This window comes from Eleutherodactylus coqui, chromosome 5 (genome assembly GCF_035609145.1).
Source record: "Eleutherodactylus coqui strain aEleCoq1 chromosome 5, aEleCoq1.hap1, whole genome shotgun sequence".
Classification (NCBI taxonomy): domain Eukaryota; kingdom Metazoa; phylum Chordata; class Amphibia; order Anura; family Eleutherodactylidae; genus Eleutherodactylus; species Eleutherodactylus coqui.
The window spans coordinates 158905229-158921841 of NC_089841.1; the positions used below are offsets into that span (position 1 = coordinate 158905229).

Consider the following 16613-nt stretch of genomic DNA (forward strand, 5'->3'; position numbering starts at 1 on the left):
TGAAGTTTGAATTGTCATATCTGTCCTCAACTAACCCATTAACCCCCTAGTGACAGCTCTATAGTGTTTTTACGTCCTGCTGTTGCAGGACGTGTATTGAGGGAGATAGCGCTGCTATCTCCCTCCATACAGCGCGGGCATCAGCTGTTTATTACAGCTCACACCTGCGGGCAATCGGCCGATCGCGGCTATTAACCCTTTAAATGCTGCTGTCAATTCTGAGAGCAGCATTTAAATCCCCCGAACGATGGTGGTCCCGTACGCCTCCCCCCTGCGGTGATATCGGGGGGAGCTGTGCAGGTGTCATGGGAGCCGGGGGCCTTCTGAAAGGCCCCAGGGCTGCCTTAGCAGACTGCCTATCAAGCCATCCCCGTGGGGTGGCTTGATAGACTGCCTGTCAAAAAACAGTATGACGTAATGCTATAGCATTAGGTCATACTGCAGGAGCGATCAAAGCATCGCTGGTTGTGGTCCTCTAGGAGGACTAAAAGAAAGTGTAAAAATAAGATCAATCAAGTTTTAGTAATTTTAAAAAAGTAATAAAAGTTCAAAAAAAAACAAAAAAAAAACCTTTTGCCATGTTTGCAATAAAAAAAAAAATCTAAATAAACCAAAAATACGTGTTTGGTATCGCTGTGTCCGTAAAAGTCCAACCTATCAAAGTAATGTATTATTTACCCCGCACAGTGAACGTGGTCCAAAAAAAAAACAAAAACCAAACATCTAAAATGCACTTTTTTGGTCACCCTATATCCAAGAAAAAATGTAATAAAAAGCTATCAAAAAGTCAATTATTTGTAAAAATGATACCAATAGAAACGACAGGACGCACCGCACAAAATAAGCCCTCACATAACGGTCGACAGAAAAATAAAAAAAAGTTTGTGCAGAAAATGGACACAATTTAAAAAATTAAATATCTTAAAAAAATACAAGTAGAGCAAAAAAAAAAACAAAACCCACTATATAGGTTTGGTATCATAGTAATCGTACTGACCCATAGAATAAAGTTATCGGGTCATTTTTGTTGGTTTGTGCGCCGTAAAAACAGGACACCGAAAGATGGTGGAATGTTGTTTTTTGTCCATTTCTCTCTGCTTAGAATTTTTAAAAAGTTTTTCAGTACATTATATGGTACATTAAATAGTACCATTGAAAAATACAACTCGTCCTGCAAAAAACAAGCCCACATACAGCGACGTCGAGCTACGATTTTTTAAAAGGGAGGGGGGAAAAACGAAAACGGAAAAAGCAAAACTGCTCCATCACTAAGGGGTTAAAAAGGTCCACACAAGCACTTATACACAAATGTGTTTTTTTTTTTAATTAAAAAAAATGTAATGGGGCACTTTATATATAAATAAGGGAAACAATAATTGAGATCTTTAAAGTGTGTACTAGGATTGTGAGGTCCATTTCAAAAATGAACTATGTAAACTTTCTAAACTTCCAGCAGCCAGGGTCACTCATTGTAGACTGGTTAATACTAAATCCACATTGACCATATGGAAGATATATCCTAATGACTAAAACATTACCAGTTTGATTGGCTAGCACCAGTGTGCCAGAAATCACACAACAAGGTCTTCAAATATTTGCAGTTTCAGAATTTATTTCTCCACGGTTAATATGCTTTGTGTAGTTATAGTAAATGTGGCTCACGGACGTGTATAAAAAAAAAAAAATGTTGGGGGACCTCTGTTGTAGAACATAAAAGTAGCAGTAAACATAAAATAGGTAGATAGAAGTAGAACTGTTTGGTAATACAGGAGTACAATTTTAATGATTTTATCTGCATTTGTGGAGTTTTACATGATTTTCTTTTTATCTTTTTTTTTCTTTTTTACATAATTTTAAGCCAGAAATATAGAACATCCAACCAATTGAGGAAAAAAAGTTAAATACATCAATAGAATTAACAAAAAACAAAAAAAAAATAAACCTTTTACAATTTGTTTAACCGATTAATCAGGTTACATACCTTTCACAATAAAATACATGTTCAGCTGTTACATTACATTTTAAAGGAACATACAGGAATTTGTTATAAAATATTTTATATCTTAACTTATTCACTGCACAGACCCGATTCAGATTTTTAAATGCTTTTATCTAAACAAAAAGGAACCGCGGTCTGAGCAGTGAAGCCTCTAACTTTACAACCTACTTAAATCAGCTACACACATTTTGAATACAAGACTAAAAAGGCACCAACAGTACAAAGCAAGTACAAAGCTCTTTTAGTAATCTGTTAAGAGTGTTTGTATATGGACAACACAAAAGGCGATGTGGGGAGGAGAGAAGGGAGAATAAAAAAAAAAATCTCAAAATTGGTTGCATTTTAGTTAAAATGCCCTTTACGCAAAAAAAAAAATGTATAGAATGATTTGGGTATGAGCAACAGGGAAAAAAGAAACCCAACACTGGTGTATGATTATTGCCGGACTTTATGGGAATAAGAGCAGATCTGAAGGCAGTAGGTGAAGTGCATTTGTAGTGAGAAACCTCTAAAAAGGGGAAGCAGCAAGCATTTTTTTTGGCCATTCAGATGAATTTTGCAGTACTTAAAACTGGAATGGAATACATATTTGCAAAAGTAAAAAAAAAAAAAAAAGTGTATTAATGAAATTTCTTATGAATTTAAGCAAAAACAAAAACTGAAGAATTTGAAACAATTGAGTTAAATACCCTTGTAATATATAAAAACAAAATAAAGTCACATGTAAGGTACGGACAATTCTTTCAGATTTTTTTTCATATATTTAAGAAATTTTTCGACATGCCTCTTAAGATTTAAATATGGCTTCTACTTTCCCTGATGCAATTTGCATGACTAAATGATCCATACATTACACTCATGAAGGGGCTAATTTACTAGTGCATAGTATATTTCTTTCCCTGTTTAATGTTGTTTATGCAAAACAAAGTTATTTTTTTTATATATGAATTCTTAAAGCATTTGGTGTCATTATGAGGGGGGGGATGTTTACATGGAAGAAATGTTTAAAGACTTGCTTTCATAGATCTGATAACCAGAACCAGTTTATAAAGCATTTGGTTCTTATAAATAGTAACCATAATACAAAGAACTGACGGCAGAGAACTAGTCCCAAAAAAAAAAAAAAAAAGGAATTACTGGTTAATGCCAGCAGCGATGTATGGCTAATGGTTTCCTCAAATACTAACAGAATGAGAAAAAAACGACTAGTTCTGCCAATCCAACATTGCAGCGAGGCCATCCCCTTTTCGTGTAAAGCAAAATGTCAAAGCTCAGTTTTTCACCGTCTTCCAAATACAGCAGACTACCTTAGAAAAGTTTATATAGAGATATTGTGCACAACCTTTTAATAAAACATAGCATCTTATGCGACAAGTAGTAAGATATGCAGGATAAAAAGTAGCAGGTAAACCCATTCACCAAGTTCATGTGAAATCTTTACAAAACCCACATCACAGAAATTAACCAACTAAAGCAAACAAAAAAATATATATAAAATAAATGGAGTCTTTTCCCAATTTATTTTCAAATACAAGTGCAATTTTTGCTCATTTCCTAGGCAGTTCAGACAAGTCACTAGAATTTTTGCTAAAGAGGAAAAACAAAAACCAAAAAAATCAGACATGATGAAAAACCAAAAAAAAAAAAAAAAAAAAGGGGGTTTAAAAGAGCTGTTCCATTCTTATGAAGGTCACAGAAGAACAATTCATTATCACATAATTTAGAGGTAAGAGATCTTGTTTCAACCAGTCATATGCATGTGGCACTTAGACAATCTTTGCACAGAAAAGCTTAACAGTCATGCGAGGGCACGGTCATTATAGACAAGGCAAGTTGTTCACCACAGAGCAGTGAGGAGAGGAGGAGGAGGCACTGCACAGCGACATAACATCTAGTAAACTTCACGGAAAACTCCAGGAACAAATATCAGAAAGGAGAGAAAAGTAATGGTTACAATTTAAAAGAGTTTAGTGCTTGCTTGATTTGCTGCTCATTGTGAGGCCGTGAGAGTAGATTGAACCGTCAGGACCCTGAGGCAGTACATCTGGTCGTCGGCCAGAATTAAATCTGCCATCAATATCAGAAATACACCAATCATTCCATAACGATAAGTGTATCACTCAAGGTGTATGTACTTCTATAAAAGGAGGGAGGACTAATGCAAAAGTGCCTCAACAGTCAATGAGCACGGCACCATTCGAAAGAGCACTAGCATGCTGCTTCATTGTAAAGGAAAAAAAAAAACCAAAAACCCATGAAGCCGTGTGTCAGTCCTCAAAACCGACAGGTAAGGTTTGTTTCGAGAGTTTCAGTTAATGCATCTCCCATGTAAATGCAACTTCCTCAAACTGATCCATACATGAAAACCCAGTGCATGGCATACGTTCCATAATTTAGAGATTTATATTCAGGTGTTATATATCTATATATATTTATGGTATATTGCAGCAGCTTTTCATTACCGTATTTTGAATGTCTACAAAGTAAGCAATTTTTTTTTTATACATTATAAATAGATAAGATTTTAAAAGGTCCCTCAAGCACAAATTGAAATTGCTTATTCAGCTGGAAGTGCTAGAGAAAACCAGAAACTACCATAATTTCCCACTAGTTTTCAAAGCTTTTCACTGCAACTGCTTAAAATGATATGTGTAAGTAAATGGGGCTTTTCAAAGAGACTTAAAGTGCCCAGAGTAATAAACTTTCCCAAGGGGGAAAAAAAAGAAAAAGAAAAAACAAACAAAAATAATGCCAGTTACCACAGTCATCAGTAACATGGGATTAGACACAATATGTAAAGCCCGTGAAAAGAAGTACACAATTTGTCCACTTAACAGGAGGAGGAGAGAAATCACTGAAGAAAAAAAAAAATGAAGTAAAATAAAAAATACATAAGCAGTTAGTTAAGGTATCAGCGAGTTTGCTGCTGCACCGTACTGCAACTGGGCTTTACAAAAGGAGTGTCAAGAACACTTCTCCAGACTGAAAGAATTCATCATAAGCATAAAAAGCCACAACTACCAGGAACCGCCCTCCTTAATGGCTCAAAGGAGTTAGACTGGACAAGCTGAGATGGGTCATAGGACACGGCCAAGGAGGAAGAACTGTCAAGAACACAGATGTTGGAGTGCGAAGTCCTTCACAGCCTTTCCCTTTAAAATAAGCACAACATAAAATATGGTTAACAAAAAGGCAACAAATGTCATATGTACGTACAGTTTTCCAGTACGCTAGCAATAGAAGGCATTAACGCAGGCAATAAAGGATAGGCTGCGCCACAACTGATCAGATAGATTTGAGCGCTGTAGGTCAATTTCTGTGCAAATTTGTTCCCATTCTAATGAGATTTGTTTAAGAGTGTACCCACACCCGGATGTTTCCCCCCACAGTATGTGGATGGGAGTGGTTAATAAAATGTCATGTGCTCTGCTACTACCATGATACACCATGGGCCTCTGGCAAACTCCTTAGATGCCTCTACCGTTAATGACTGCGGTCTTGAAGAGCTTAAATGGCCGGGTCAGAGAACTCACTGACCCCAACTGTTAAAGCCAGAGCCTGGTTGTCAAACACCACTGGAAATTCACAGATGCAGCCCAATGTACAAGCTCAAATCCTTTTTAATGTGCGCATTGTACACATCTTATAGTGTATGCTTTATAAGAAGCCATGTTTATGTTTGGAAAGGTAGGGAAAAAATATGGGACAAACTGTTACTGCCAAATATCAGGATTCTACCCACACATGGATCATACTGTCACTGATTTTCACATTTGGACACATTTTCTTTCTACTGGTGCCAAAGAATAAGATTCAACAGTTGGTGAATAACAAAAAAATAAATAAAATAAACAATTCACAAGACGGAACCGCAGAGTTAACCATATTGGTAAATGCAAGTAAATAAATATTAGCAGCTAGAATTGTAAAAGGCAATTATCAAGAGCTCCGCTTCCTGCGCTTTCATCTGTTTATGGGGCATTCTATACGATACACAAGAGCACTCTATAGGGACATGCATGGCAGTGGCTGCTTGGATCAAGGGCACCCAACGGTATATTCTGATCCACAGCAGAAACTTAAGGCTGGAACATCTCTTCCACGGATGTGCATTAGGATTAGCCCCAACCAATGGAGCTAATCCATGGCTTTTCCTTATAAAATATAAGATGATGAACATTGCTCATTCTCAGATTTTTCATCTAAACAAAAAGGTTAGTGGTTTTGATGAGAACATGCCTCCTCCACATCCTCATCAAGCCTTGATTGTGTGAACGGGCCCTAGACAAAAAAAAAAAAAGTAGTATTGCAACAACTTCAGGACGCGCTTTGACTTCTGTCTGTTAAGGATTCCATTTTCCTTCCCTTAACTGCTTGGTGCATTCTATTACACTCTAATTTTTTTAAATACTTAAGCTGTTGTGACATCACTAGAGATGAGTGAGCATACTCGCTAAGGACAACTGCTTGATCGAGCATTGCCCTTAGAGAGTATCTCCCCGATCGGAAGAAAGGGTTCTGCTGCCTGCGCGGGTGACAGGTGAGTTGCAGCCATGAGCATGAGTTCCTCCCCGCTCTCCCCCGCCGCTGGCAGCCGAATCTTTGCTTCCGAGCGGGCAGGTACTCGCTAAGGGCAATGCTCAATCGAACAATTGCCCTTAGCGAGTGTGCTCGCTCATCTCTAGACATCACCTAACAGTAAAAAAGAAAAAAAAAGTTGTATGTAGTCAAAAAAGCTACTAACAAAAATCCCTCACAGCTTTATGAACAGAGGGAGGGTGGAAAAAAGTTATGAATTTCAATAGATCAACACAGCATTTTGTAGTGCAAACAAAGTTTTGTTTCACAGAAACTGAACTAATGCATAGAATGAGCTTAGTGTAACTTTTACAATAGCGAACGCAGTGAGGGGGCACATAACGGCACAATTATGTTTGTGATTCTGTGGCCCCTTTAACATCTGTAATATTTGTTGTTTGGCTCCATCCTCTGAGCAGAAGAATGGAAATATTGCAAATGCCAGACGGGTCCCAATGACTATAATGAGGCCGTACAGCTTGCAGTCTGAAATTTTCCCAGAAGTAGCGCAGCATGCCATACTACTTTGTGCCAAGTTCACACAGATCTGAGCCTCTGGTGTAGATGCGAATGAATCCCAACCCACTAAGTTGTTTTTCCCTTTTAATTTATACAAGTTTAGCTCACTGAAAAAAGTCCTCAAATGGCTTTTTGTTATAGCAGTAAAGGTTTTACTTAAGCAGTGGATGTATTTGGGCATTTTTCTTCCTCTAAAATGTACACTGCTAGTATAAAGTTAGTTTCCCTCCCCATGCTCTCCTATGTAAATCCATTATAAGTGAGGACCAAATCGGTAATCAAGGGGGTAAGACAAGACCCATCAGTGCCCTCCACACATTCGTCTAGGGTACATTACTACAAGTATTGTATCCATGGATTACCAGTGTTTGCTGTAAACCACTTTTACATTAACCTTGATTAAACAAGCTGTAGCCCCTTACCTGTGGTCAAATTACAGTCAGTACCCAGGCTGGAATCTAGCAGTTTCTTCAAAAATTAACTCCTTCAGTGTCTCCTTGGGCAAGTCATCTAACTCCATCTCAAACTTAAAAGGGGCCTCTGCAACAGGCTGAGTGCAGAAGAAGATTGAGAAAAACAAGAAGTCAGAATATACACCACTATAGCACAGGAAATCCTAATAGTTTTATACTACATCATTCAACATGTACAACAAAGACATAAGAAATTACAATAAATCTCACTGTATTAACTTCTAGGGTGCTGTACACACTATGAATTTGAGATGACTGGCATAGCCGAGGGGTATACTAGTCGTAGTAGGTCGCAACTACTGGACGATGAACAAAACTAAAGTAATATACCACACCCCCAGGTGGATTACCGCGTGGGAGGAGGCGCTGGGTCGATCCATCCCCGGAGAGCTCTGGAACAAGGCATTCCAATACACCCACAAGATGTCGGTGTTTAGTAGGTTGCAAGAATTGTATTTTAAAATCTTATCAAGGTGGTACATGACACCGGAAAGACTCCACTCTCTCTTTCCAGCGACGCCAGACACTTGCTGGCGATGCAATGGGGGAGTGGGTTCGATGCTACACATATGGTGGGAGTGTCCCATGATTACACCCATATGGAAAGACATAGAGAAGCTGTACGAGAAGGTGAGCAGGGAACCATTGTCCCTGACGCCTGAGGCGGCATTATTGTCCATCCCTCCACCCGGCACCCACTCACTTAAAAAAGGCCCGTTGAAATTTTTCATTATGGCCACAAGACAAGTAATTCCCAGATTCTGGAAACAGGACATCGAAATTCCTAGATGTGCGTGGGTGGGGGCGATGGACGAAATCGAGCGACTAGAGAAACTAAGGACACAGGACGACATAACTAGACACGAGAGCTTTTATCGCACCTGGGCGGTTTGGATAAGCGCACGCAACTCACATTCATTCACTAGGTGGCTGCAGAATGGCAACTATGAGTGATGGCCCACACCATAAGTGGTAAAGCTAACCAGGGGGTACAACCTGGAGCACCCCCCCCCCCCCGACACCCCCTCCCCTTCCCCCTCGACCCCAACCCCCACATCCTACCCTCCCCCCTGCCCTTGTCTGTCAAGTAATAGAATGTAACAATCATATCTTAGTGGTTTTTATAAGTTCTCTTTTAATGGTTACAACAACAAGATGAGAAGTGGAATTCACGACTCTATCAGTTCTTGACATTGTAAAGTTATATATATACTGTAAAATCAATAAAATATATTGAAAGAAAACTAAAGTAATATGTGCTGGTAACAGTGGAGAGGTACCTTTAGACTAGCGCTAACAGAGTCCTCATACCTCCTGATCTTTCCCAATACCTTTATCAATTTACTTATAATTAGTATTAAAATATAAGAGGGGAGGAGGATCTGAAGTAAAAGCAGATTGCTACTACGCCCAAGGACTGCCAGTAACCATTTGGATCTGCACCAATACGATGCCTTTAAAAGATTGACCGGCTTTACTGGTGAACATGTATTCTGTTTTGTGTTCTCCATAAAGGACAGTTTTTCCTACGTGAATCCAAGGTGGCTGAAAAAGCCCAATATAAAGGCTCATGTCCACGACAGGGTTTTCATCGCTTATCACATGTGTTGCACAGCCACGTGATACGTGGTAAATGGAGTCAGTGAAAGTCAACGGACTTTAAATGTTCAATGCGCATCGGCATGTGGGCACTGCGTATCAATACACAAGAGAAATACACCACAGTAGGCTCTATTTCTCTGCGTACGTATGCAGCGTGAGCTCTATAGGCTTGTACAGGCTGCGTATGATCAGAGTGCGGGCCTTGCTCATAAGAGCTTGCAATCTATGCGGTGACAAGAGGTACAAGTGCTCCAGTCATCCTAAACACGGAGTAACGTCTACATAAAACCGTATGAGCCGGTCACCAGCCAGCATCTGTGTACATACAGATGTGAAATGCATTAGTGTGTATGGGCAGATACAGAGAGATGAAGGGGATCTGAGGGGTAATGTAAAGGAGGCAAAAATCAAAAGATCTGTTACTGCTAGTCTATTTCTTGTGTGGCACAAGTCATCTAGGGCAGTGCTTTGACTAAGGTTTTAGGGCTCAATCATACGGGCGTATGTAGGCTGCGGTTTTTTTTTTAATGCAAATGAACAGGCCAATCAGACATGTGTTTTTCTCAGGAGCGTGAGAAACACAGCATGTCCTATTTTGGCGTATAGGACACTCGTAGGCTATGGGAGTTCATCAGATGCAGCAAATACATGTTACATGTGTGTAGTGCTTAATACGCAGCCCACAGACGCCTGTGTGAGTAAGCCCTTAATAGCAGCAACCCAAACATAACTCAGCGACATGGAGCATGTATCATAATAATCGTGTGATGGGGAGGGCCATCTAGCACGAATGTTGCCGCCAAGTCCACCAGTCATTTGTGGTAAGAGGGGAGGGGTCCTTGTAAGTACATTGCCAGCTCTGAAACCTGACCCACGCTGCAAGAAAGCATCTTTAAGCCAATAATTATGATACTGATGTGTAAAGTCAGAGGAACAAATTAAGATCTATGAAGGAAATTGCATGTGTACAAAAGTGTGTATGATCGCCATCCGCTTACTGTAATTGCAGAAATAAGCGCATAAGCGAATGTTTACAAGACCGGCATCTTATGGAGCTTCAGAATGCCAAAGAGAAATCTTGATACTTGAATATCTGGTTGCGATCCTGAACCACCCCCTCACAGACTGCTACGAGTAGCAACTCAATATGAAACTGTCCGACGCTATTAGGGCTCCTTCTCATGAGCGTATTTGCACGTTCAACATGCAGAGAATAGAACCCATTAATACCAATGGGTTCATACACATTTCCCCATGTTTACTCCATCTATCTATTAAAGATTCTCTACTTTTCTGCGCAAAGGTCCGCATTGAAGTCTATGGGAGTTTCGTAAATCCGCAATACCCTGTGCAATTCTGCTGGACACCACACACACCTTGACCTTATTGGTCAAAACAGCCATTTAAATCAGGGTGTGTTCACCTGCTGTGCATTAATGAACATGGCCTGCGCGCGGAAAAATGTACATTAAAATGGGCAGATACTCACGCAAATCAACCTAGTTCCTAGCACAAATGCGCTGTGCTGAAGCGTGGGTGTTTGTGTGTACATTCGAGTGAAGGAGCCCTTAATGTCACTAGGGACTTGCTCAGAAACTCCTAGCTAGAGATAGCATTACGACAGACTGCTAACCCTTAGGGCAAGTTCACATGTGACAGATTTCGGTGGAATGTCTGCAGCAAGTCCACAGCTGAATACTGCCCTTGGTGCAGATTTGGAGGTGGTTTTTAATGCCGAATTCACCCCCTCATTGAGAAGGGCATGCCCTTGGGGTTCCTATACACATTGATAAACTGTGCCGTTATCACAGCTTGGCTGCCCTTATTGCCAGGCTCCACATGTCCTTGTCTGAATTTCATAGTGAAAGCAGAGAGCCAAAGGGAGATCTGTGAGTCTTGCTGCCCATAGGGATGCATTAGCATCCGTAGGGCAGCTAAAAGCATGTGGATGGGATTTCTACCCAGCATGTGGGTCGCATGCACAGGAAGTCGCAGCATGCTCCATTTCCCTGCAGGTCTCCTGTATGGACGGCTCCCGCCCGCCCGTATCCGCGGCACAGCCGCAGCCGTTTTTGCTGTACCGCAGATAACGGGAGTTTAAAAAATAAAAATAAAAAGCTGTGCACGGCACGCTGCCGGCATGCCCAGGACATCTGCCGGCCAGAAGAAAGATCCGGCCTGCACGTCTGAGTCCCGCAGCGTCTGGAGAGGCGAGTATAATGTCTTTTCCTTTTCCATAGCCCCAGGCATGCATGTATTTCACTGCGGGATTCAGCAGTGGAATCCGTGCGTGTAAGTGGACATGAGGCCTAACTGTCCAGAAGATGAATGGCTCAGCCATAGTCAGCGAACAAAGCATCAATGGCTGCAATGACTATATTGAAATATCCTCTAAAGTTTTTCTGGAGAACAAACCAATGACCCTTTTACATGGGACGATCATTCAGATTCCTGCGCTCTCATGAGAATCTGAAGCATAATGGTCCCATGTAAACACATGCAGAGACTGAATGGAAACGGTTCAGTCATACAGTTACTGCATGCAGAAACCTGAGCGATGAGCCTTTCAGTGTAAACAGCAGTCATCCACGTCTGAACTGTCTGCTTACTGTGAATGGAGGGGGGGGGGGGGGGGGGGGGGGGGGAGGGAGAACGCCCCACCTTCAGGCCGATGCCAGCAATACTCCTGTGTAACAGCAAAGGAGCTAACATCACTGGGACGAGTGTCAGGCATCGTTTGCTCAACAGCTTGTCCCGTGTAAAAAGGACCATTAGTGAGAAAACCCCTTTAAGAAAATCTCCTGGGACTCCCACATTCACCAGAAAGGCGATCCATTTAAGCGGTGAGGAACAGTGCGATTGTAGAGATCCCACGGACAGATGCCATCCACAGCCCATGTGTTATGAGAGCTGAAGGCCTAATAATTGCCCCCAGGTTTGCAAGGTACACCCGTCTACTAGGTTTTAGAGGGATGGCAGTTTTATGCTTATGGCCATAAAACACACTATTGCAGAAGTATTGCAGTGCATTATTAAAGCCATCAAATCCCCTAAAAAGGGACCAACGTAAAGAAACTGTAGATATTACAACCTTTAGGGCGAATACACACTTGCGCTTTTCTTGCGCATTTTTTCACACGTCAGTGGGACTTGCTAATGTTTAAAACGTTATTGCACAAAAATTGCAAAGCACAAACTTGTGATGCATTTTTAACATTAGAACGTCCCATTGACAATTGCGTGAAAAAACACACAAGAAAAACGCAATCTGTCTTTTTATGGTGTTCTCACTTGCGGTGAGCTTTTGGGGCCCTTGGCTGTTTTTCTGCATCTCAACATGCTCTAGGTCATGACAGCTTATTTAGAGCTTTGCTATATGTAAAATCAAGATATCGGGGGAACAAACACCCTATACAAAACTAAATCTCTAAAAATGCATGTTACCAGAAAAGAGGAAAAAGGCTCTTTTTAACATGCAGATTGTGTGAAGGAATCAAGTGTTAGCCACCAACACCAGCAATTTAACATTTGCTGGGCTGCAAGTGGACTTGCAACTTCAGCCCAGCAATTAGTAAATCATGAGCATTAGCTGCTAACGCTCATGTAATAACGCCTTTGCACAAATGTCTATAAACTGTTTAGTAAGCAGATAGACATCTGCAAACACAGCATGATATGTCTGTGCAGTCTGCTCTGCTATGACCTTCTAGCCACGACACCCCCCAAAACAGAAGCAGCCAGGACGCTCTCCTCTATACGCTGACAGGGCAAATCCATCTGCAGTAAATCCTGCCTTTGTGCAATTCTTCTGGCTGAGCGTAGGGAAGAGGGTTTACTTTAAGACTGTCCCTCAGAATAAAATGGCACTAGGACTGACAAATGGGATGGGGTTTTCAATCTTAACTAGTATTACTACTAACTACTGCCAATAGGACATGTACAGAAAAAAACCTTTTCAATCAATTTATGCTTCTAAATGGTGCAACGTGTGGTTCAATTTGAAGAACATGTCCCCTTCATAAAATGAAGGACTCTTACCTCATCACTTGGGTCATAATACTGCTCCAAATAAGGATGGGCCAAAGCTGCCTCTACTTCAATTCGTTTGTGAGGGTTGAAGGTCAGCATTTTATCCAACAAATCAAGGGCTAAAACAAGAACAAATGATTTTAGAGATCAGTGTTAAAACCTTCCTAAGTTTAGAAGGACGTATCCTTTTCGGATGTTCATTAGTATCTTATGTGCAAACTTCTCAAAATAATTTATGCGGCTATGCCACAGGATAGGCTATATATGCCCAATAGCAAAGTCCATTCATAAGACTCCTTTTTGTAGGCAGCAAGTGAAGGGCAGTGAGCAGAAGTCTCATTTGCACGAAACCCAGCAGGATTGATATGGACCCCCCCACCCCCCATTTATAAAAAAAAAGCATTCCTACAGTTCTATACAGGTCATTTCTCAATGCTACCTCTAATATAAGTTAGCCATTTTAAAGTCTACATTGTTTTAAATTTTAATCTGTAGCAAAAAAAAATGCTTTAAGAAAAGACAAGGCATTTTAAATGGGTCCGATTTAAAAATTATGACCGACATGAAGTTTACCTTTCGGGTCAGCATTTGGGAAAAGTCTATTCCAGGGCACCTTATTTTTATGTGGGAGTGAAAGCAAGTAGTTTCTAGCTTTCAAATTGATTATACAGTTGAGATCCTCTTGAGAAGGTGATCCGAGAATACCTGCAACAACAGGTGATACTTCAATACAAGGGCTGAGCTCCAATACCTTTGTCATAATCTAGCATGGCTTTTCAACCTGCCCTTACCAAGGATATGATTAAGTTGATCCAGGTAATGCTTTCCTGGAAATATGGGGCGATTAGAAAGCATTTCTGCCAGAATGCAGCCAACAGACCAGATATCAATCGACTTGGTATATCCCTAAAAAGAAGCAAACAAAATCCTCAAATATCAAAAATAAACGTTTACTATATCTCCCAAGTAGTAACTACAGATGTGAACAAAATGGTTGAAATAAAGCTATCCCCCATTCACAGCATCAGTGAGTGTCCAACCACTAGGACCAAACAGGAGGACAGGGATTCCTCATGCACATCAACTGATTGAGATAGCCAAGCACTTCAACCCGAATCACTTAATGGCCTTCAATATACAACAGAATTGGAGGCCTTCACTAGGCCCAATGCTGCAACAGCAACTCATCAGCATCCTGTCATTCCTTTACAAGAGGGGTGATGAAGGGAAGCCCCGTATAGCGAATTAGTTGCTGCTCTCAGCACTGATCAGTGTCTAAATGATTAAAGCGCTGTGATCAGAGTGGTCTCCAATAGTAGTAGTTTTACACAGCCAACCAGCCGCAGGTATGGAGCCCACTCCTTACCACCCCCCCCCCCCCCCCCCAACAATCCATGATGTACTTAGACATGGCAAGTTAAGGAGATATGGTACTAGTAAAACCACTATTTTACATTTCCAGCAATAGCCTGAAATATGATTACAAGCACATGTATACATAACAGGATGTCTGACAATTCAGCAAACACCCTCTGATAACACATGGAATTCACACAATACAACTAACTTCAAAACCCGTTTTAATTATTGAAGCACCCAGACACAAGAATTTCAAACCAGTGATAAAACAAAAAGGTGCAGCCTGTATCTACACCATTACTCCCCACACCCAGTAAACTGGTCATTTATACAAGTAGCTTTTCGAAACTGGCTTAAAACAAATAAACTACCTTGGAATTTAACATTATTTCTGGAGCTCGGTACCAACGAGTGGCCACATATTCTGTCAGAAAGCCAGTGTGGTCATGATCCGGGTCTGCGACACGTGCCAATCCAAAGTCACAGATCTGTAAAAAGAAAAATACCATTACTTTCTAAAAACAATGTGAAGAAAATTCTTAATGCGATTTTTTCTTAGCATTTCCATACGCTGTGTAAATGAGGACTAAGGCAACTGTCTTCTCCCTAATGAAAATTGCTTACATTTTCGGAGCCATATTAGCATGTACTAAAAATGAAGAAAAATCACTCCAAAACTCCATTGACATAATCTAGATAGGCTAGTGTCTAACTGCTAGTAACACCCCTGCTATACAGAATGGGAGACCCCATCCTCCAGGAGGTGAACCCCCAAAGTGGAGAGGAGTTGTGCAGAACGATGTGTGAATATGCAAGGGGTTACTTAGTACAGCTGTATGGAAAAAGTCAAGGGTGGCCTTAAAACAAAAGGAATGAGATATTAAAAAGGAAGTCTGTCAGTGCCTATGAGCCTAAACGAAGCTAGACTTATGGGGTGATAAGAGCCAAAATGCTGAATCCAGCGCAGTCTTATACTTCTAGCCTTCCCCACCACTCCCTGCTGTCAAAGCCACAGCTGCAATCCATCCCGCAGACTACATGGTGCTCACAGAATCTCTATGCCTGCCATGTAGTTCGCAGGATGGATTGCAGCTGTTGCTTTGACAGCACAGAGCTGGGGGAACGCCGTGGAAACTAAATATAAAACTCAGTGTTGGATTCAGGATGTCGGCTGCTATGACCCAACAAGTTTAGGTAATGGGCCTTACAGGACTGATAGACTCCCTTTAACCTATTTGTACTTTGTTTCTTACATGCATGTCGCAGATGTGTGGGCTGGGTATAGAGTGGGCTTCGGAGCCGGCTGTTTGAAACAGCTAACCCACAACAAACTAATAGGTTAACGTTAAACCTAAAAAATACCATGAAACTGAAGTGTTGCAGTATATTGTAGAAGTAAACACAAGTTCAGGTCCCCTATGGAGACCAAGAAAAAAAAAGGTTACAATTCATCATATGGCTTTAGCTACGAAAAAAAATGAAGTTATGGCTCTTGCAAGGAGAAGATGGAAGCCTAAAAACTGGCTAGTAAAGGGTTAAAAAAAGCCTATGTAGGCAAAGATTTACCAACACTGTACAATATAGTTATACAAAACGCAACATACCTTGAGATCACAAGTAGTGTTAAGAAGCAAGTTTGATGGTTTAAGATCACGATGTAAAACATTGGCTGAGTGAATGTACTTCAGGCCTCTCAGGATTTGGTAGAGAAAGTAACATATGTGGTCGTTGCTAAGGTGCTGGGTCTTCAGGAGCTTGTACAGATCCGTCTCCATAAGATCCTGAACAATGTATCTGAAGGGGTTTAGTTAAGGTAAACGGACGTTCTCTCAAATACATTAAATCAAGAGGATATAAAAATGACAACCAAGTGGTAGAACACAAGGGGCGTCATGTCTGAGAACGGTTGTCCACAGTAGCCAATCAGAGCCCAGCTTTTATTTCTGAAGCCGCCCTGATAAAACTAAAGTTGTACAAAAACTGGTTGCAGTAAGTTTTTCTTTAGACTATTTTGATAAATGAGGCTCGATGTACTTCTGCATTGCTGGCAGAAC

General features: G+C 40.9%; 1 protein-coding gene across 1 annotated transcript in view; it reads right to left on the bottom strand.

Moving 5' to 3' along the window:
- Positions 1-1592: 1592 nt before the first annotated feature.
- Positions 1593-16613, bottom strand: part of MAPK1 (mitogen-activated protein kinase 1) — a 40978-nt gene continuing 25957 nt past the window's right edge. The window contains exons 3-9 of the mRNA XM_066603507.1: positions 16164-16353; positions 14931-15047; positions 13992-14106; positions 13774-13905; positions 13210-13319; positions 7519-7646; positions 1593-5151 (exon numbers count right to left, since the gene is read on the bottom strand). Coding sequence (XP_066459604.1) covers positions 7536-7646; positions 13210-13319; positions 13774-13905; positions 13992-14106; positions 14931-15047; positions 16164-16353 — 775 coding nt within the window. The 3' untranslated portion in view covers positions 1593-5151; positions 7519-7535. The remainder of the gene's footprint in view (positions 5152-7518; positions 7647-13209; positions 13320-13773; positions 13906-13991; positions 14107-14930; positions 15048-16163; positions 16354-16613) is intronic.